This window comes from Lithobates pipiens, unplaced genomic scaffold, assembly GCF_037356315.1.
Source record: "Lithobates pipiens isolate NorthernLeopardFrog02 unplaced genomic scaffold, aLitPip1_a1.2 Scaffold_25, whole genome shotgun sequence".
Taxonomy (NCBI): Eukaryota; Metazoa; Chordata; class Amphibia; order Anura; family Ranidae; genus Lithobates; species Lithobates pipiens.
The window spans coordinates 92,390,337-92,413,204 of NW_027507787.1; the positions used below are offsets into that span (position 1 = coordinate 92,390,337).

Consider the following 22,868-nt stretch of genomic DNA (forward strand, 5'->3'; position numbering starts at 1 on the left):
TGTTTATAGTGCAACAAAAAAAAACCCAGTAGTGATCGAATATCACCAAAAGAAAGCTCTATTTATGGGAAAAATTACGTAAATTTCATTTGTGTACAGTGTTGCATGACTGCGCAATTGTCAGTTAAAGTAACGCAGTGCAGTTTAGCAAAACATGCTCTGGTCATGAAGGGGGTTACATTTTTCAGAGGTCATTTAGTTAAACCACATGACTAGGTTTTGCAGTCATTAGCAATTGTGTTGTCGCTGACAATTTAAATTTTATTTGTTCAGCACCAGCAGTGAGAGACTAAGGACCTATGTCAATGAGTTTTATTCATGTAAATGGATTTAACTACTTGCTCACAGTAGATGCCCCTTCTGACAGTGCTGTGGCTGGACGCAGCATGATTTTGTCAGCAGATGTCAGATGATTTATGGCTGAGATCTGCTGATTGGCTGTGTACACAGAGTACTGATCTGGCTGTTTCTTCTCCCTGCAAAGCAGAGAGAAGAAATTGCCAGATCGCTTTGTAAAAGCAGCATATTTTACACATATTACACTTGTTAGACACACAGTTAACTAGAAAACTGAAAGTAAAATTAACAATAAAAAAAAAAAAATTAAAGCGCCCCTGCTCGCTCGCAGAAGCAAACACATACATAAGTCATGCCCACATATGTAAACTGCATTCAAACCGCACATGTGAGGTATCGCCGCAAACGTTAGAGCGATAACAATAATTCTAGCCCAAGACTTCCTCTGTAACTCAAAACATGTAACCTGTAAAAAAAATTAAAGCGTCGCCTATGGGGATTTTTAAGTACCGAAGTTTGGCGCCATTGCATGACCGTGTGCAATTTTGAAGATGACATGTTAGGCATCTATTTACTCGGCATAACATCTTCTTATTGTGCAAAAATTTTGGCTAACCTTTCTGTTTATTTATTTTTTATGCATGAAACAGTTTTTTTTTTTTAAACGCGTTTGAAAAATTGCTGCACAAATACCGTGCGCTATAAAAATTTGCAACCGCCGCCATTTTATTCTCTAGGGTCCCAGAAAAACAAACAAAAACAAAACATGTATAATATTTGGGGGTTCTGTGTAATTTTCTAGCAAAAAAATTATGATTTTTACATGTGGGAGAGAATTGTCAGAATTGGCCTGGTAGCCAAGTGGTTATATAGCCACCTAATGGCTGAACCCAGGTGTGGCTGATTATTACAGCCTGCTGGCTCTTGAGAGACACCTGCTGGTGGACACTGGAGCTGCAGCAAATAGCCTAGAGCAGCACAGTGCCACCAGCAGGTGATCTCAATCCTAACAGGCCATGTTTTTAGGCTAGGGTTTCTTAATGTCAGAAACCATGAAATCAGGCCGAGACAGAAGTACAGTTAAATCACACTTGTTTAATAATAGAAGTAAAAAGAACAAATGTAGTCAAAACATAGCCAAAGTTCAGTAACTGGAATGGATAGTCAGCCAAGCCAGAAGTCAGGGATCAGTGTAGAGGAACAGCAAGCAGGATCTGGAGCCAGAAGGGATGTCAGCAAAGCAAACCTTAAACAGGATCGCAGGAGATAGTTTCTGTGATGTTGACCTAGGCGAAGGCAGAGAACCACTGGACTGGATGGATTTAGTAGGCAGGACTGACGAGCAGGATATCAACAACAGCTGAGTAACTGTGGAGAGAGATGGGAGCTGGCAATTAGCCAACAGCTGAGCGGTCAGCTCAGAGAAGGAAGGGCTGAGCCCATCCGTGACACTTAACCAGGGTTCCGTGGCACCCTGGGGCTCTTCCACTACACCAACTACTAATAAAAAAAGGCACTTTTCCAACGATCGCCACGCGTGAGGGGGAATTATCATTTTTACCATTGGGGTTTATTTTGTGTCCAATATTATTTGTTCCATTTCACTAAAGTTACTGAAACATCTTTTTCTCATAGAGCATAGGAGTATTAAAAAACTATCTGCTCTGGGTGTCAACTGTATATGCTAGATACACTATATTCTTTTATATATTATTATATGTACAACTTACTGACCACACAAATATGCCATGAGCTAGAGATGTAACAATGTAGCCGGGGTTCACAGAGACATGAACATTATTTCAAGGGTTCCTCTATATTAAAGCGGGAGTCCGCCGGGACTCCGCGTTTTTTTTTTTTTTTTAAGTCAGCAGCTACAAATACTGCAGCTGCTGACTTTTAAAATAGTGACACTTACCTGTCCAGCGCGCCCACGATGTCGGCACCCGAAGCCGATCTCTAGATCGTCACTCGAGTGCTGCCGCCGCCATCTTGGGTATGGGAATCAGGAAATGGAGCCTTTCGGCTTCATTTCCCGGTTCCCTACTGCGTATGCGCGAGCCGCGCTGCGCAATGAGGACGGTCCCCGCTGCCTCTGGGATCTGTGTGTTTCCCAATAGGCAGCGGGGCACTTGCGGAAGGGGGCGGGCACTTGCGGAAAGGGGCGTAATCTACGCCCCTTTCCGCAGAGAGCTAGCCCGGAAGTGGGTGCAGTTACCTGGATTATCCAGGTAACTGCACCCCCCTCCCCCCTGAAAAGTGCCAATTGTGGCGCCGGAGGGGGGGAGGATTCCGATGAGCGGAAGGTCCATTTTAGGGTGGACCTCCGCTTTAAGGAGGTTGAGAAAGGTTGTTTTAGACCATATTTCATATTACACCTAAATTTAGGGTATAAAATGATACATGGCAGCATACACCATTCTCAGAACCCAAACTGTAAATAGTGAACTAATGCCCTGTACACATGGTCGCACATTCCGACGACAAAATCTGTTGGATTTTGACCCAAACTTGTCTTGCATACACATGGTCGCACAAAGTTGTTGGAAAATCCGATCGTTCTGAACGAGGTGACATAAACCACGTACGACGGGATAATAAAGAGCCCGGTAGCCAATAGCTTTTGTCTCGTATTCTGAGCATGCGTGGCACTTTGTGCGTCGGAATTGTATACACATGATCGGAATTTAAACGATCAGATTTTGTTGTCGGAAAATTTTACATCCAGATCTCAAACTCAGTGTGTTGGAAATTCCGACGGAAAAAGTCCGATAGAGCCCACACACGATCGGAATTTCCGACAACACAGTCTGATCGCACGTTTTCCGGCCGTGTGTACAGGGCATAAGCCTTTGAAGCCAATGCAACCCTGATGAACAACATTTTGAAATGTGTCCCATAAACAATTGTCTTTTATTTAAAGCGGAGGTCCACCCTAAAGTGGACCTCCGCTCATCGGTACAGGTATTCTGCACCCACTTCCGGGATAGCTCTCTGCGGAAAGGGGCGTAGATTACGCCCCTTTCCGCAAGTGCCCGCCCCTTTCCGCAAGTGCCCCGCTGCCTGCTGGGAAACACACAGATCCCAGAGGCAGCGGGGACCGTCCTTATTGCGCAGCGCGATTCGTGCATGCGCAGTAGGGAACCGGGAAATGAAGCCGAAAGGCTCCATTTCCTGATTCCCATACCCAAGATGGCGGCGGCAGGACCTTACAGACGATCTAGAGATCGGCTTCGGGTGCTGACATCGCGGGCGCGCTGGACAGGTAAGTGTCACTATTTTAAAAGTCAGCAGCTGCAGTATTTGTAGCTGCTGGCTTTTAAAAAAAAAAAAAAAAACGGGGAGTCCCGGTGGACTCCCGCTTTAAGATTATTGTTTTGTTTTGTTACATCTCAGTGATGCTGATCTCTGGCTGCATCTTTGCATCTGCTTCCTGTCTACATGCATTCTAGCTGTATGGGATTTCTCAGAAGCAGCTTCCCGATCATCAGCTCCCAACTGTATTCACTAAAGCAGCAGAGCAGTTGCTTGGCACGGGACCTGAAGACCACTGTAGTACACTGCTATAGTGATTTCCAGGTCTCACAGGGATCCCACAGTTATGACACATACATACTTACATTGTTCCAAGCTGGCCAATGTCCCTATGTAAAATAAGTCATACATAAACTTCAGCTTTAACAAGTTAAAGCTTGTATGAGATTTTTTTTAAAGTGTTTTTCCATACTGAAATATAGATCCAGTTATGCTTGGTGCAGGTGGGGGATTGTTTCCCAAATTTGTTTCTTTGGCTTTTGCAAAATCATCCTGTATCACGGAAAGCAATGCAACACGGAGATGCAGCTTATACACAAAGGTTATTATGTAATCCTATAAAATCTTATTATGAGTCAATGTGGATTACAGTACATGAATGGTCTTTAGAGGAATATTAATAAAACATGGTAGACTGCCCAAAACAAAAATGGTGACTGTTGTAATAAAAGTACGGAGACTGATTCTACTTGGCATTTAACATACATAGTCACGAAGCGCCATTTTGAATTTAATCACAGTCTAAAGAATTTTTCTACTAAATCTTAAAGTAAACCTGTTATTTGTGCAGTACAGAACTTGGCTGCATTATAGTAGTGCAAAGTACAAAGGCTGGTTAGTGAAGAATCCCACTGCAATCTATTGGATTGAATTGCATTGTAGTCAAGTTACTAGAAGGTTAATGTTGCAGAGAACATGCATAGGTAGGGGTACACTTGGAATGATGTTAAAGCCCATCTCCAGCAAAAACATTTTTCTTTTTTTTTCTTTAGATAGAGTGGGAACTAGTTAGAACTTGCCAGGTTTTTATTGATGATCTTATCTTGTGATCCCACTGAGAGTGATTTCCCCTAATTTCCTGTCCCGGTGGTACCTGGACAAGAAATGAGGTAGGGGGGTAAGTGTCACTGGGACAGGAAGTTTTAAACAGCAAAAAAAAACCTGATCCTCCTTGCTACGGAGCACCTGCCTATAGTAATTCGCAATAATCCATCCATAAAGGGAGTGTTGGTAGGATATGATGGATACAAACTAGACCTTTACTTCTCTATATTACCAACCCTTAGACTACATCCATGGTCCTTTTACAAGTATTTTGTTTCGGTTTTGCTGGCACACACACAACAACTTCAAGATCAAGATCCATAAAACTGAGGCTCTCAACATTTCTTTATTCTTTATTCATTTATGGATGGCAAATTAGATCAGACAACATTTTTCTTTCTCTCTCTCTCCTGGCAATGCATAACCCTTAAATATTTAGGCATACACTTTCCTACCCACCTGGACAAACGATACAGCCTCAACTACAAACCCTGGTGGACACAGGTCTGGGCTGGACCGGGCCAAACATAAAAATACCCAGTTTGGCAGGGTGGCCTTATACATTATAGAATGGACATTTTTCCACATTTACTATACATGCTCCCAACCACCCACATTGGGATTCCAAGATCTTTCTTTCGCACATTATGATAAATTGTTGGTACAACTAGAAACCATCACCCACCCATTCCTCTAACTTTCTTACCCTGAATGCACTTAACTACTACAATTTATTTGACAGGCTAAAACCTTACAGCTTCAGCCATAACTTTCATCTTCTTCAAGTTTTCTCCCCATAGTTTGCTGTTCCCATCAAGATTATATCCTATTATATCCCATTATCACATTGTTAATAATGTATGTGTCCCCACTGGTGAGATTTCCCCTCATTTCCTGTCAATGACAAGGTTTCTGTGGGACAGAAAGAGATGGACAAATAACACATAGACTTTTCTGCTTTGTATTGCTCCTCATGTCCATCAAAACCAAAACAGAAAATGGCTTTAGCCCGACTTTAAGACAAAGGTATGAAGTTGTGTCCGATTTATTTTGACAATTTAAAGCCATTCTTATTTATGAGTAAACCCCATCAAAGGGTTTGAACAACTAAACTCACTTCACCATTTTCCAATACTATTCTAATATGCTGCAAACCCAAAAGCTATACAAAAACAGGAAAATTTACTTTTTGGTAAATACAGTATAATAATAAGAAAAATTTATTTACTCACATATGGTCCAGCAAGGGAGCGCAGTTGGTGTTCCAGGTATTTCGTGAGATCGTAGCTTTTCTGTATTGAGCTTCTAGCAAGAGGATCTGTTATGTTTAAAGCATCGACAGCGACCGCATGCAAGAGAGAGACCAGCATAGCACATAGGACTCTCTGTGAGCCCTCTTCAGAGACAGTTAGTGACCAGGTTGTAAGGGAGAGGACAATACAAGAGAGATAGGTGCATACACAAGAAGATGGTGGGGGAAAGAAAGAGGGAAGCGGGATAAAGTTAGAGGAAGAGGGTGAAAGGTAGAGAAAAGCAGAATAAAAGCAGAGAGGAAGAATGGGAGAGAGAGAGAGAGAGAGCAGGATAAAGATAGAGAAAAAGAGTCGGAAAAAAGAGCAAGATAGAGAGAGAGGGGAGGAGGTGAGCGGGAGTTCAGGACAAAGAGAGAGAGGAAGAGGCGATTGTGAGAGTAGGGTAAAGAGAAAGAGGTGGAAGGGAGAGCAGGATAAAGAGAGAAGGGAAGAGACGGAAAGGAGAGTGGGATAAAGAGAGAAGGGAAGAGGCGGAAAGGAGAGTGGGATAAAGAGAAAGAGGCGGAAAGGAGAGTGGTATAAAGAGAAAGGGGAAGAGGTGGGCAGGAGAGTGGGATAAAGAGCAAAAGGAAGAGGTGGGGGGGGAGAGTGGGATAAAGAGAGAAGGGAAGACATGAATGGGAGAGGATGAGAAAGACAGAGAGGAAGAGGTGGAAGGAAGAGTGGGAAAAAAAGAGAGCGGAAGAGGTGGAAAGGACATTGGGATAAAGAGAGAGAGAGAGAGAGAGGGAGGAAGAGGTGGAAGTGAGAGTGGGAAAAAGAGAGAGTAGAGGAGGTGGGCGGGATAGTGAGATAAAGAGAGAGAGGAAGAGGTGGAAAGGAGAGCGGGAAAAAGAGAGAGGGGAAGAGGCAGAAAAAAAAGCAGGATAAAGAGAGAGATGAAGAGGTGGAAAAGAGAGCAGAAAAAACAGAGAAGGGAATAGGTGGAAGGGAACGCCGGAAAGGGGAAGGTGGAGAGGTGGAAGGGAGAGCAGGAAAGGGGAGGGAGAAGAGGTGGAAGGGAGAGCAGGAAAGGGGAGGGTGGAGAGGTGGAAGGGAGAGCAGGAAAGGGGAGGGAGAGGAGGTGGAAGGGAGAGCAGGAAAGGGGAGGGTGGAGAGGTGGAAGGGAGAGCAGGAAAGGGGAGGGAGAAGAGGTGGAAGGGAGAGCAGGAAAGGGGAGGGGAAGAGGTGGGAGAGAAAGAAGGGAAGCGGTAGAAGGGAAAAAGGGATAAAGAGAGTGGGAAGAGGTGGGAGAGAGGGTGGGATAAAGAGCGAGGGGGAGAGGTGAGTGGAAGATTTGAGGGAGAGAGGTAACGATAAAGAGAGAGGGGAAGGTGAGAGAGAAAGCGAAGTAAAGAAAGAGGGGAGGAGGTGGAGGGGAGTGTGGGATAAAGAGAAAGAGGAAAATGGAAAAGAGAGCAAAAAAAGGAGAGAGAGGGAATGTTTGGAGAAAGAGCAGGAGAGAGAGAGAGAGAGAGATAGAGAGTTTGGAGAGAGAGATCAGGATAAAGAGAGAGAGAGGGCAAGGACATAAAAAGGTGAGCAGGATAAAGAGAGAGAGGGGGAAAGAAGTAAGAAGGAGAGCAGGATAAAGAGGAAGAGTTGGGAAAGATAACAGGATAAAGAGAGAGAAGAAGAGTTGGGAATGAGAGCAGGATAAGAAGAAAGAGTGGGATAGAGAGAAAGATTTGGGAGAAAGAGCAGGATAAAGCGGGATCAAGAAAGGGAAATGGAACACGGGAGAGAGATAGAATTGGGATAAATAGAGTGCGTGTGAGAGAGAGAGAAAGAGAATCAGTATGAAGACAGAGAAGTGAGCAGAGAAGAAAAGAGGTGCAGGAAGAAGAAAAGGAGCAAGGAAAAGGATAATTAGGTAATCAAGGGAGAGAGGAAAAATAAAAAAACACGAAGGGAGTTTGCAGAAGAAAGGAACAATGGGAAAAAAAGAAGGGACAAAAGTAATGAAAAATGAAGTAAGGATCATGAGGAATGAGGGAATAGAAGGAAAGCAAGAATAAGTAAGGGAGTCATAGAAGGAGTTAAAGGAGAAATAGAAAGTGGGAGAAGGAAGAGGAGAAGTAGAGAAAGAGAGAGAGGGAGAGGGAAGGATGGATTGAGTGGGAGATACAGAGAACATATAGAGGGTAGAAAGCGGGAGGGAGACCGCAGGGAAATTAAAAGGTGGGAGAGAGGAGGTGGAGAGGGAAAAAAGACTTGAGAAATAGGGAAGGGAGAGATAAAGGGAGAAATTGTAAGGAGAGAAAAGAAAATTTAGGAAATTAAACAAGGTTAAAATATGAACACAGAAATAAAATGTGAAATGTAGAGAAAAAAAAGGAGGGGGAAAAAAAATATTAGATAACGTTAATTTTAACACAAAGCTAACATTTACCATTAGAAAATGCACAGTACACAATATAAAATATAATGTAACAGTATGCAAAGTGAAAACACAGTGAAAAAAGCAGTTTAGAACTTTGCAACCAATCAGATATTATCATCCATTTATTTGCTTGGGCTTGAAATGACAACTAGAATCTTAATACTGTGGACACGTTATTATAAGAAAGGTCCCATTTAGAATGATCTTTCTTGTCTTTAAGGGAATGCTTCCTTTGAGAAATGCCAATGCTGATTTCTCATTTGATGGTTTCTTAGCTGTCATACTGATCCTTTGACTTCAGTTCTTTAAGTCTCTGATCCAGATAAGCGTTTCTGACTTCAACATATTTCTTCCAAATTCGTGACTTAAAGTGCTGAGGCAGAAGGCCAGCATAAACAGCCAGGCAGCTAGCATTTTCAGGTGCAACATATAGCAGACCATATTTCTCCTAGGAAAGTTTACTTTAAGGGCCCTAAGGTTTACAAATTACTGGTGGGTGTAATCACTTTTGGCGTGAATATTAATTTCCGATCTTCAGGAAGACTTATGATTAACTATTGAAAAATTTATCTGCAATTAGTTTCCATCATACATATTTCCAAGGATGGAAAAAAACACTTCTATCCGGGAATAGACGCCGCTGCCAAGGTCTGGTTTATTATTTTCTAATTGTCAATTCAGACACTGGATGTACTTTGGAAATTCACTTTTTTTCACACACATGAAGAATAAACCCAACCAAATCGATATTTGTGGCCAAGGTGGACACTTAGGGCTCAACGATCCACTGTTTTTTATATTGCCGGGGGCAAGATTTCTTATACAATACACAATGTACAATATATTCTTATGCAACCAAACTATTATTTAGCATTCCAACTACAGTATTATGTTGCACAGCTCCATAGTACCTAATGGATTAGCATTCGTTGTATTTTTCAAATTTTTGTTTGAGTTTTAAGTCCAAACAGCAAATATTTCTGGAAGTTTACCTGCCATAAACCTGGGAAGCAAACTGAGTAAATAATGAAATAATTCATAAGCAGAGGTTACCAGTGAAAACCCAGTGTTACGCAGATCCAGAGATATGGGCAACTACAGCTGCAAAACATACGTAAACTGCAGGGGAGAGGGGTAAAGGGCCAGAGGCCCTCATTCGGATTTTTCAGGACAAAAGTATAATAAAATTAATATTTTATTAACAACAAGATTACAATAGACAGGTCATATATAGAAAAGAGTTAAAAATATTCAGTACATATTGACAGAAAATTGACACCGAATAGATAGTAGTGAGCCCCTGTGCGTCAACGCGTTTCGCTATTGCTTCTTCAGGACACACAGGGTTTGGTTGAAAAAAAAAAAGAGGTCTCACTCACAGACACACGATTGTCTACACATGGAAATTTCCCGGGTTAATTAGAAGTAAATCACTGTTTATAACAGAAGGTGGATTCTCATTAATACCAATAGCTGGAGGATGGACTGATAACATATACAGATATAGGTGTATCATTCACTGGGGTAGAGGGGGGTGAAAATGCAAAGCTTGAAAAATCCTGGATTATCAAGGGGGAAGGCAAGGAGGGCCTCTCTGACCATTAACGGCCCACATTTATTGAGGAAATAAACAAATAGTTCCAAAAGACTGGGGAATATAATTTCAAATAGATTCAGCAGGCACTTGTGCATCAACCTATCAGAAGTCTGTAAAATCCACTGTAGTGTTTAAACATGCAGTGGTGACTGATCATTCAGTGTCCCCCCGGGAGCATACGCAAACCGCAAAGACGCTCACCAGTCCTTTTAAGCGGCAGGTGCGTTCGTTTTTGTTTTTTCAGAGTTTTTTACTTTTATTTTCATCTATCTGGTGATCTATGGCAAAGCAATGTTGTCACCTTAAGGACAGGACTACAGAACACCTATTCCTTTTCTCTTCTTCAAAATGTAGACGGGAGGTGTTCTGTAGTATATACAGTGTGAGGATACAAAGAAATTGATAAAAGTGCAGCAGAGGTAGAGCACAGGAGGTTATCAGCTGAAAAGACTTTTGACAGGATCAAAATTTTGGAGGGGGGGGGGGGGGGATTTACTAAACAGATATAACAAAACACTTTCAGTGGTATATTTGGATAGCCCCAAAGTTGTCCATGAGGAAGGTCCTTGTAGCCTGCAACATTGTGCAGCGTTTCACCATCAACAATTCTACTAGTTTAGATTTCCTGCCTAATGGCCATAAGCTGTTTGCAGATGCTTTCAAAACACAAGAACAGTGATTTCAACACTGACATCCTTGTAGATCAGGGGTGGGCAACCTGGGGCCCTCCAGCTGTTGAAGAACTACAAGTCCCATCATGACTCTGGGAGTAATTGAAACTGCCAGACTTGCAATGCCTCATGGGAAATGTAGTTCCACAACAACTGGAGGCCCCGGGTTGCCCACCCCTGTTGTAGATGTCAATGGATACTGAAGCTCTAGAGTGGGGATCCTCAAACTTTTTAAACAAAGGGCCAGTTCACTGTGCATCACACTATTTGGAAGCCAAACTGTAAAAGAAGTACAGTTTGGACTGCAGATAATACTGGGGTGCCGTGAAGTAGCCTCTGCAGCTTACGCATATATTTGCAAATGTGTACAAATTATACCCCTGCTTTTAATTGTTATGCCCCGTACACGCCATCAGAAATTCTGACAGCAAAAGTCCAATGTGAGCTTTTGGTCGGAAATTCCGACCGTGTGTACGCTCCATCGGACTTTTGCTGACGGAATTGTGTGAACATCCACGCAATGCGATTCAGGTGTGGGAAAAAAGGGCCCTAGACCATTTTGGTGCGGATGTGATTTTAGCCATACAAAATAGATGGCTCAAATTGCAATGTACAGACATCACATGTGATGTGCACAGGACTGTGGTGCGATTCCTGTACGAATCACATGCACCAGTGTGAATCTAGACTAAGTCTGCAAACCTATCTGATGGAATAATTCAGGTATGAGAAAGTGCTTTTTGTTTTATCACAAATTTACGGTATTCTTTTAACTAGGGTTATCAACGAGTGCATTGCACGTGATAACACATTTAGGGTCTATTTGTAAATGTTTTCATTCAAGGTTCACACTACCTTCACCCTGGATTCACAGATTTTTATTTTTTTAAATAGACTATACTAAGAAATGGTCTATTTTAGAATCAGGTAGACTTCTCTACCCATTCTCCAACTTGTTAAAGGAAACTTGTCGTTAGGGGCGCATGGGCGTCCGCAGAACTTTTTCCAAGGGGGGGCATCATTTTAAGGCCGCTCATGCTCCGCCCCTTTTCGACAATCTCATGAAAATCTTTCCACTGGTAATACATATGTGTTATAGAACAGATAATTCATCTTCACTTTGTATTGGAAGTTACTCTGGAGGGCACTGAGATGGTGGCTAGAGAAGGATGGGGAGAGCAGGGGGGGAGAGAACTGCGGGGGGGGGGGGCAGGAGAGTGTGGTGGTGGAGGAGAGCACTGGGGGGGGCAGGAGAGTGTGGTGGTGGAGGAGAGCACTGGGGGGGGGGGCAGGAGAGTGTGGTGGTGGAGGAGAGCACTGGGGGGGGCAGGAGAGTGTGGTGGTGGAGGAGGGCACTGGGGGGGGGGCAGGAGAGTGTGGTGGTGGAGGAGAGCACTGGGGGGGGGGCAGGAGAGTGTGGTGGTGGAGGAGAGCACTAGGGGGGGGGGGCAGGAGAGTGTGGTGGTGGAGAAGAGCACTGGGGGGGGGAGTGTGGTGGTGGAGGAGAGCACTAGGGGGGGCAGGAGAGTGTGGTGGTGGAGGAGAGCACTGGGGGGCAGGAGAGTGTGGTGGTGGAGGAGAGCACTGGGGGGGGGCAGGAGAGTGTGGTGGTGGAGGAGAGCACTGAGGGGGGCAGGAGAGTGTGGTGGTGGAGGAGAGCACTGGGGGGGGCAGGAGAGTGTGGTGGTGGTGGAGGAGAGCACTGGGGGTGGGGACAGGAGAGTGTGCTGGTGGAGGAGAGCACTGGGGGGGGGCAGGAGAGTGTGGTGGTGGAGGAGAGCACTGGGGGGGCAGGAGAGTGTGGTGGTGGAGGAGAGCACTGGGGGGGCAGGAGAGTGTGGTGGTGGAGGAGAGCACTGGTGGGGGCAGGAGAGTGTGGTGGTGGAGAAGAGCAATGGGGGGGGGGGGCAGGAGAGTGTGGTGGAGGAGAGCACGGGGGGGGCAGGGAGCACAAGGTGAACTGGGGACAGTAAAATAAGTTGGATAGAATTGGCAGCCCCCGATCCTCCTATCCAGGCACTTTGGCACACAGGGTGGGCTGTACCTGCAGCATCTCCTACTATGGATAAAAGCGATGGCTGGCTGTGTACGGCGGCCGCTCTGTAGCACGGCCCCACCAGACCGGCTTGTGTGATAGGTGGAACGTTGATTATCTCTACTATGACACAAGCAGTTCTGGGGGGGGGGCATGTTACAGAGCGGCCGCCGAATACAGAGGCAGCCAGCTCTGTGATCCAGAGGAGAGAGCGGAGGATGCAGCCGCTGGCGGACTCAGTAAAAAAAATTCAGCATGGCGGCGGCTGCAACACCTTGGGGATTCCAGGGGGGGGGCACTTGACCCCCCTTGCCCCCTGCTGCGGACGCCCATGTAGGGGCGTATGCAAGAGCAATTTCGGGTCCCTTTAAAATAATTGCCTTTTACTTCCCTTCCGAGTCTTTGAGCCACATTTTTAATGAATTCAAAAATAATGAAGCGATTGGATCAGCATTGGAGTCCTGCCTCCATAGCATCGTATACTCACCCTTCCTCTGCTATCCCACCACTTAGTTACATAGTTAGACAGGTAGAAAAAAGACACAAGTCCATCTAGTTCAACCATAAAAATAAATAAATAAAAAATAATATCATACAATCCCATATACCCAATCCTATACCCACAGTTGATGCCATCTACTGAGCTGGCCAGAACCACCTCTGGAGGGAGTCTATTCCACATTTTCACAGCTCTTATGCCGTGTACACACAAGTGGTTTTTCCATCGAAATAAACTCCGAAGGTTTCTCCGACAGAATTCCACTCAAGCTGTCGTGCATACAAACAGTCACACCAAAGTCCGACCGACAAGAACGCGGTGACGTACAACACGTGCAACGTTTTTGGTACGTCGGAACAGCATACAGACGAGCCGTTTTTCCTGATAGGAATTGGTTCCGTCTGAAAAATTTAGAACAGGTTCTCTTTCTAGGTCCATCAGAATTTTCGACGTAAAAAGTCCGAGGGGACATACACACGATCGGAATATACGATGAAAAGCTGCCGTCTGACTTTTTCTGTCGGAAATTACGCTCGTGTGTACATGGCGTTACCGTGAAGAAACCTTTTCATATTTGGAGATGAAATCTCTTTTCCTCTAGGCATAAAGAGTGCCCCCTTGTTTTCTGTGTTGACCATGAAGTGAAAACCTCAACACCAAGTTCACTATATGGATCTCTTATATAGTTTTACATGTTGATCATATCCCCCCCCCTTAATCTACTCTTCTCAAGAGAGAATGCATTAAATTCCTCTAAACTTTCCTCATACCTGAATTCAGTTGCTGGAAGTAAGGAACAGGGCTTACACAAGGCTGAGGACTGTCTTCCTGCCCCCGTGTGAAAATGCTAGGCCAGTCAAGAAGTACCAGCATTGTCACTTGAGAAAGAGGGGGGTGCGCTCCATGCTCTTCCATACCAAGAACTATGTTCCTTGCTCCCAGCAACTGAATAGAATCGACAAAAGGCATTGCTGTAGTGGGGAGAAAGAAAGGAGAAGTTTGGAGTATATAAAAACAAACAAACACACATAGTCACCTAAGTGTGATGCTGGAGCTGTCCCACATTGATGCTAAGCCTGAGAATTAAGTGATCATATGACTGCTGATCACTCAGTTCTCTGTCTGCCCAGAGCGAAGCGCTGGTCTGGAGAGGGTACAGGCACAGCTGGCTCTGGCTCTCAGCACAGCTGCCAATCAGGCAACTTTATGGATCCGGACAATATTGTCGCGATACTTTCAAAGCAGCTCTGCCACGTCAGCTGATAGCAGGCTATAACTACAGCAAAAGTAAATGCACTCCTGTGACCAACGATAAAAGCATGGCCTAAAAAGCTTTGGTCATACTTCTCTTTTAGGATGGGTTCACATATGTGGTTTGCATTCATCCAATCTGACAGAACTTGAGCTATTTTGCAAAGAAGAATGGGCAAAAATTTCACTCTCTAGATGTGCAAAGCTGGTAGAGACATATCCAAAAAGACTTTCAGCTGGCATTGTAGTGAAAGGTGGTTCTACAAAGTATTGACTCAGGGGGGCTGAATACAAATGCATGCCACACTTTTCACATATTTATTTGTAAAAAAAAAAAAAATCAAAACCATTTATCATTTTCCTTCCACTTCACAATTATCTGCCACTTTGTGTTGATCTATCACATAAAATCCCAATAAAACACATTTGTGTTTTTGGTTGTAAAATGACAAAATGTATGTAAAGGGTATGAATATTTTTTCAAGGCACTGTCCATGTTTTATTTAGGTTGTCCATATCAACAATATTCTTTGGTAGTCATTAAGAGCATCTAATTATATAGAAGAAAAAATAAAATAAAAATTCTGAACAATGTTTTTGAAAAACTTTTTTCTTCCTAGAGCTGACTATGTCGATCTGTGTACTTTATTATTTTTTTGCGAATATCTTATAGAACCATTCCAATGACTCTCTTTCGGATATAAGCTAATACAATCCAAGGAACATCTAGCACATTTTAGAAGCAGAAAAAAAAAATAACTGGAGGTTATGTTGACCCCTCAAGAGCTGTAAAAAAGCAAAAACTTTGAGGGCCACTAGTGGCTTTCGGCCCAATTGTTGAAAGCCTTACTCCCTAAAGGCTGTTCCAAACATGCGAATCCACCATAGCTGGCTAACTGCGGCAATTTTGTGCGGAAAAACAACATAAAACTGAATGATGTCACAGAGATGGAATTCTGAAAATAATTTTAAAAATAAATAAATCCTAGGGCCGATTTTCTTTTGCTCTTTTTTTTTTTTTTTTTTTTTTTTTAGACACCTCTATCTCTCTTATTTTGGTTCCTCACTCTGTTTTTACATGTAATGGGAAGCACATGTGCACTCTGTAATAACGAGAGGAAACAGGGAGAAGAGGGACAAGAAGTAAAATATACAGCACAAGGGAGCTAAACAGAGGATTGTTTCAGCAAATGACAGTATAGGAAGGTAGGTCTGGTTAGATGTGAAACTTTAGGTACACGAAAATGTTATGGAAGATTTTTCAAAATGTATTGACCACAGAAAAATGAAGGAATGTTTGTTTTGGTGGTAAAATAAAACTGCAAAATATTGTATTCCCTAATTGAATGGGGTGAATGGGATTCAGTCATATAAAGACGCAGACTGAGTATCTATGAACATTAGAAGTTGGCATGCTAGAGGTTGCCTACTCACCCCCACCCCAAACCGCATCCCTATACCAAGAACCCCCATCTGCCAGGGTCTCACATTGAGCAATATGGCAGAAAAAAAAGTGCACTCTCTTGGATTGATCAGGGTGTGTGGCTTTCTGCTGGCTTGAAAATTGTATACAACATTCAGGTCAAATCACCTTCCACTTGAAGACCATTCTACATTCAAGAATAGCACAGCCCAAGCACAAGTACCGGATCCAAAAACAAGAACCAAAACCGCGCTAATGCCAATAGTGTCTAAATTCGGTAAATAGTAGCAGTGACTTAACCACGTAATATAACCTCAGTTATTACAATATAAAACAACAAAAAGCCACACTTATTACAAAAAAGTGTATAAAACCAAAACATTCAAAGAATCATAACTACATATTTTGAAAATAGTCCACGTGAAAAAGTGACAATTATTTGAAGTAATCTTCAAGCAAAGTTTATCAAGAAGTGCGGCACTAAGGATAATAGAAACTCCTTCTGTGAAAACCATCATCTCAGATAATAGGGGTGCTTACCGGACACTATTGATCCTCTATCTCTAGAGAAGTCAAACGAGCTATGGTAATAACCCTCTATGGGATGTTGTAGATGGAAATGCGATTCTATGGAACACAGCTCCCCCTGCTTGTCTCCAGCCCAGTCACCACAATTACCAAGAATCGAAGTATATAGGGAAAAAAGCGCTCCAATAGTATAAAATAACTTATTGCTTTTAAAACATTTAAAATTGCAATTACATGCGTATGTAGTAAATAAGTCCAATAATAATCTCTTTGCTGGCAAAAGTAGTACACCCGCACTTCAGGCGTCAGTGTAAACGTGATGGCGTCAGCACGCAGCACCGCCCTACATGCTTCGTCAGAGATGACGTCTTCCAGCATCATTTATTATTTATTATTATTATTCAGGATTTAAATAGTGCTATCGGTTTGTCCAGCACTTTACAACAAGAAGGCAGACAGTGCAGTTACAATAATTCAATACAGGAGGAATCAAAGGGCTCTGCTCATTAGAGCTTACAATCTAAAGCCTAGGACACATGGGCTGAATATCAGGCAACATTGGCTGGTTCAATACAAACCAGAAAACATTCAGCCTGTGTGTACGGCAGCCAGTCTGACATAAGCCAGCTGAACGTCCGGCTTCTGTCGAAGGGCCATGACACAAAAAGATCTGCAGATCCGCTCTTGATCAGCACTTTCAGCCAATACCCCAGCAGGGGAGATCACTGTGTTAACATTGGATTGTTAGTACAGTGTCTCCCCCTGAGCTCTTCGGGTTTTTTTGTTTTTGTTTAGCCCACTGGGTTGAATGAAAAAAAACTACTAGTGTGTACCAGCCTTAAGATGGGGTGGGATACAAAAGGTAATAAGTATGGGGGATGAACCGATGGAGATAGTAAACATACAGTTATTAGGTGGAGGCAGGATAGGCTTCTCTGAAGAGGAGGGTTTTCAGGGATAGTCTAAAAGTGCACAGAGTAAAAGATAGTCGGACAGATTAGGGTGGGGAGTTCCATAGGATGGGAGAGGCTTGGGAAAAGTCCTGGAGGCGAGCATGGGAGGAACGAAGAGAAAAATGAGGTTGGTATTTTGAGACTAGGTTAGTGATGTAGCTGGGGCCTGAGTTGTAGGTGACTTTGTAGGTTGTTAGTATTTTCATTTAATTTTTGGGTGAGTGGCAGCCAATGAAGGGATTGGCAGAGAGGGGAAGCAAACACTGAACAGTTGGTAAGGTGAATGATGTGGCATTATGTAGAATGCAGCAGCAAAAGACAGCAAGTCAGTTGGAGGATTTGGAGTGAGATCGTTTATTGGGTGCTTCTCTAAACAAATCATTCTGCTGGAGTCTCTGATCAAAGCTGGGTGGAGGAGCTGTGGATTTTGTTGTTCTTGTTATACTTTGTGTATACTGTAAATGTTTACTGTGTATTTTGTACATAAATGTAAGGCATGTTTCCATTTAGGCTAGGTTCACATATGTGCGGGTCGGGAACTAAAATCATGTATAATCACATGGGTTCAAGTTTTCAGCATGGAAAAGACAGGAACAGTCGCAAAGTAAGGTCTTGTAATTTTAGAATACTGTACATGCCCATTTATTGTTTAACCACTTGCCGCCCGCCCTATAACAAATAGACGGTGGCAAAGTGGTTGCATAATCCTGACCGGACGTCATATGACGTGATCAGGATTATGTGCCGCTGCACGCCCCCGGGGGCGCGCATCGCGGGGATCGTTGTTGCGGGGTGTCAGTCTGACACCCGGCAACTACGATCTCGGTAAAGAGTCTCCGACGGAGACTCTTTACCACGTGATCAGCCGTGTCCAATCACGGCTGATCACAGTGTAAATAGGAAAAGCCGGTGATCGGCTTTTCCTCACTCGCGTCTGTCAGACGCGAGTAGAGGAGAGCCGATCGGCTGCTCCTCTGACAGGGGGGGTGTGTGCTGATCGATTATCAGCACAGTCCTATCAGTGAAGGAGAAAACTTACTTATTTGCAAAGTTTTGAAACTGAAACAAAAAAAAACATTTATTTTTTCAAAATTTTCGGTATTTTTTTATTTGTTTAGCAAAAAATAAAAACCGCAGAGGTGATCAAATACCACCAAAAGAACGCTCTATTTGTGGGAAAAAAATGCTAAAAATTTCATTTGGGTACAGTGTAGCATGACCACGCAATTGTCATTGAAAGTGCAACAGCGCTGAAAGCTCAAAATTGGTCTGGGCAGGAAGGTGTTTAAGTGCCTGGTATTGAAGTGGTTAAATTATGAGACGGCAATGCAGTGCTGCCTCGATGAAATCTAGGCGATGCCTGAAGGGCTTGTTCAGACAGAAGGGCAACAAAGGCTGTTGCACATAAAAACAAGTGCAAAGTGAAATCTTCCTCTATCTAGAGATAGCTCAACTCTTCTTCACAGTCTTGGACACTTTTGCTGCTTATTGTACTGTTTTAGTGGCTTCAGTAGATGAGATCTTACCTTCAGAGATCTTAGTACATACAGTTGCAATAAAAAGTATGTGAAACCTTTTGGAATGATATGGATTTCTGCACAAATTGGTCATAAAATGTGATCTGATCTTCATCCAAGTCACAACAATAGACAATCACAGTCTGCTTAAACTAATAACACACAAATAATTTAATATTACCATGTTTTTATTTAACACACCATGTAAACATTCAAAGAGCAAGTGGGAAAAGTATGTGAACCCTTGGATTTAATAACTGGTTGAACCTCATTTGGGAGCAATAACTTCAACCAACAAACTGTAGTTGCAGATCAGACGTGCACAATGGTCAGGAGGAATTCTTGACTATTTCTCTTTACAGAACTGTTTCAGTTCAGCAATATTCTTGGGATGTCTGGTGTGAATCGCTTTCTTGAGGTCATGCCACAGCATCTCAATCGAGTTGAGGTCAGGTCTCTGACTGGGCCACTCCAGAAGGCGTATTTTCTTCTGTTTAAGCCATTCTGTTGTTGATTTACTTCTATGCTTTGGGTCGTTGTCCTGTTGACCCATCTTCTGTTGAGCTTCAGCTGGTGGACAGATGGCCTTAAGTTCTCCTGCAAAATGTCTTGATAAACTTGGGAATTCATTTTTCCTTCGATAATAGCAATCCGTCCAGGCCCTGACACAGCAAAGCAGCCCCAAACCATGATGCCCCCACCACCATACTTCACAGTTGGGATGAGGTTTTGATGTTGGTGTGCTGTGCCTCTTTTTCTCCACACATAGTGTTGTGCGTTTCTTCCAAACAACTCACCTTTGATTTCATCGGTCCACAGAATATTTTGCCAGTACTGCTGTGGAACATCCAGGTGCTCTTGTGCAAACTGTAAACGTGCAGCAATGTTTTTTTTGGACAGCAGTGGCATCCTCCCATGAAATCCATTCTTTTTTAGTGTTTTACGTATCGTAGATTCGCTAACAGGTATGTTAACATATGCCAGAGACTTTTGTAAAACTTTAGCTGACACTCTAGGATTCTTCTTCACCTCATTGAGCAGTCTGCGCTGTGCTCTTGCAGTCATCTTTACAAGACGCCCACTCTTAGGGAGAGTAGCAGCAGTGCTGAACTTTCTCAATTTTTAGACAATTTGTCTTACCTTGGACTGATGAACAACAATACTTATATAACCCTTCTCTGCTTTATGCAAGTCAACAATTCTTAATCGTAGGTCTTCTGAGAGCTCTTTTGTGCAAGGCATCATTCACATTAGGCAATGCTTCTTGTTTTTTTATAGGGCAGGGCAGCTGTAGCCAACACCTCCAATCTCATCTCATTGATTGGACTCCAGTTGGCTGACACCTCATTCCAATTAGCTCTTGGAGATCTCATTAGTCTAGGGGTTCACATACTTTTTCTACTGTGAATGTTTACATGGTGTGTTCAATAAAAACATGGTAACATTTAATTCTTTGTGTGTTATTAGTTTAAGCAGACTGTGATTGTCTATTGTTGTGACTTAGATGAAGATCAGATCACATTTTATGACCAATTTGTGCAGAAATCCATATAGTTCCAAAAAGGTTCACATACTTTTTATTGCAATTGTATAACAAGCCATATTTTCAAGTAAAGCATCCATTCAGAGCCTGCAAACCTCCCATCTCTGTGGCTTGGGGTCTAGCCAATGGAGCTTGTCAGCACCACCATGTGAAATGATCAAACAAGCCAGTCAGCCTCCAATGATATCAGTCTTGAAATTTTTTTATAGTTCTGAGTCAAGATCACTGAAAAGTCTGCCCAGACCACATCTCAGTCTACTAAAGCTGAACTCTAGGTATGGATTTTATTGCATAGTTACATTGGTTCAGCTTGGACTAATATGCCATACCTGCAGAGGCACTGCGGATTTGCAGAAACACTGTAGTAGTCGCTACTACTATAGTGATCACCTTCCATGATCAGTAACTGCCCTGCATAGTAACCACAGGGCTTCTTAGATCCTTACACACAGGGGGGGGTATTAAAAATCAGCAGTTGATACATGTTTTTAACACCCACCCCCAAGCACTCGCCTACAAGCAGATATGGTGTCGCTTGGAGCAGTACACATTGATGAGACTTTGCATTTGGGCAATTTTACCACTGCATGCAGAGTTTGACAGAGGTCACTGCTTGAGAAATTTTCCCATGTTTGTGGATGTTACCTTGCCATAACTCTGGACCAAGCATTTGGCTCGCAGTTGCAGCATGATCCCATAGTTTAACATTTCCATTTGTCGATTAAAAAAAGAAAGACAACAGGAGCCCGCAGTGTTGCCTCCTAACCTCCTCCACCACAGATTACTTTTCAGGGGAGTGGTAAATGATACAGCTTGTGTGAAAGGAGCCTAGGGCTAGGTTCACACTACAGTACTGTGATCTGATTTTGATACAATTTTCAGTGCGACTTTGTTGCAACCTGGTTACATTTTGGTTGTGGTTTGCATATTGTATGGGGCCAAAATCACACTGGAATCACACTAAAGTAGTACAGGATTCTTTTCCAAAATTTCAACAGGATTGACAACATTTGCTATATTGTTGCAACCAGTTAAAGCAGAAGCATGCACATAAAACAAACACATTGTTCCATAAATAAAACCCTGATAGATCCATTAAAAAACTCCACTCTACATATAAACTAATTATAGTGCCATCAATCAGTTTTCAACATTACCAACTATATAACAATGTAACAACCAAAAACGTAAATGTATTTTATTCGGATTTTATGTGCTAGACCAACACAAAGTGGCACATAATTGTGAAGTGGACGTAAAATGATAAATGGTTTTCAAAATGTTTTACAAATAAATATGTGAAAAGTGTGGCGTGCATTTGTATTCAGCCCCCTTTACTCTGATACCCCTAACTAAAATCTAGTGGAACCAATTGCCTTCAGAACTCACCTAATTAGTACATAGAGTCCACCTGTGTGTAATTTAATCTCAGCAAAAATACAGCTGTTCTGTAAAGACCTCAGAGGTTTGTTAGAGAACCTTAGTTAACAAACAGCATCACTAAGGCCAAGGAACACACCAGACAGGTCAGGGATAATGTTGTGGAGAAGTTTAAAGCAGGGTTAGGTTGTAAAAAATTATTCCAAGCTTTGAACATCTCACAGAGCACTGAAAATTGAAAGCATATGGCACAACTGTAAACCTACCAATGCATGGCCGTCCACCTAAACTGACAGGCCGGGCAAGGAGAGCATTAATCAGAGAAGCGGCCAAGAGGTTCATGGTAGGAGTAGCAGATATCCATAGCTCAGGTAGGAGAATCTGTCCACAGGACAACTATTAATCCTGCACTCCACAAATCTGGCCTTTATGGAAGAGTGGCAAGAAGAAAGTCATTATTAAAAAAAAGCCATACGAAGGCTCGTTTGCTGTTTGTGAGAAGCCATGTGGGAGACATAGCAAATGTCCAAAATTGAACTTTTTGGCCTAAAAGTAAATATGTGTGGGGGAAAACTAACACTGCACATCACCCTGAACACTCCATCCTCACCTTTAAACAAGGGGGTGCAAGCATCATGTTGTGGGGATACTTTTCTTCAGCACGAACAGGGAAGCTGGTCAGAGTTGATGTGAAGATGGAGCCAAATACAGGGCAATCTTAGAAGAAAACCTGTAATGCCGCGTACACACGAGCGGACTTTTCAACATCCAAAGTCCGACGGACTGATTCCGTCAGACTATTCGATCGTGTGTGGGCTGCAACGGACTTTTGATTCGCAAAAGTCTGACGGACTTTAGAAATGGAACATGCTTCAAATTTTTCCGACGGAACTCCGCCGGACCTGGTCCCTTCGAAAAATTCGCTCGTGTGTATGCTATTCCGACGGACTAAAACCGACGCTAGGGCAGCTATTGGCTACTGGCTATGAACTTCCTTATTCGAGTCCAGTTGTACGTCATCACGTTCAAATCCGTCGGAGTTTGGTGTGATTGTGTGTGGCCAAGTCCGCTCAGTCGAAAAGTCCGTCAGAACTCTGTCGGAACTCCGGCAGAACTCCGGCAGGATTCCTTCGGAAGTCT

At 43.1% G+C, this 22,868-nt stretch overlaps 1 protein-coding gene across 2 annotated transcripts in view; it reads right to left on the reverse strand.

The window, feature by feature from the left end:
• Positions 1 to 22,868, reverse strand: part of CLCF1 (cardiotrophin like cytokine factor 1) — a 72,108-nt gene that overhangs the window by 38,710 nt on the left and 10,530 nt on the right. Inside the window, exon 2 of one of the 2 annotated variants that reach the window (XM_077454683.1) lies at positions 5,889 to 6,052. In XM_077454683.1, coding sequence (XP_077310809.1) covers positions 5,889 to 6,052 — 164 coding nt within the window. Of the gene's footprint in view, positions 1 to 5,888; positions 7,447 to 22,868 lie in introns of those variants that run through there. The other variant, XM_077454682.1, reaches the window with a different exon arrangement.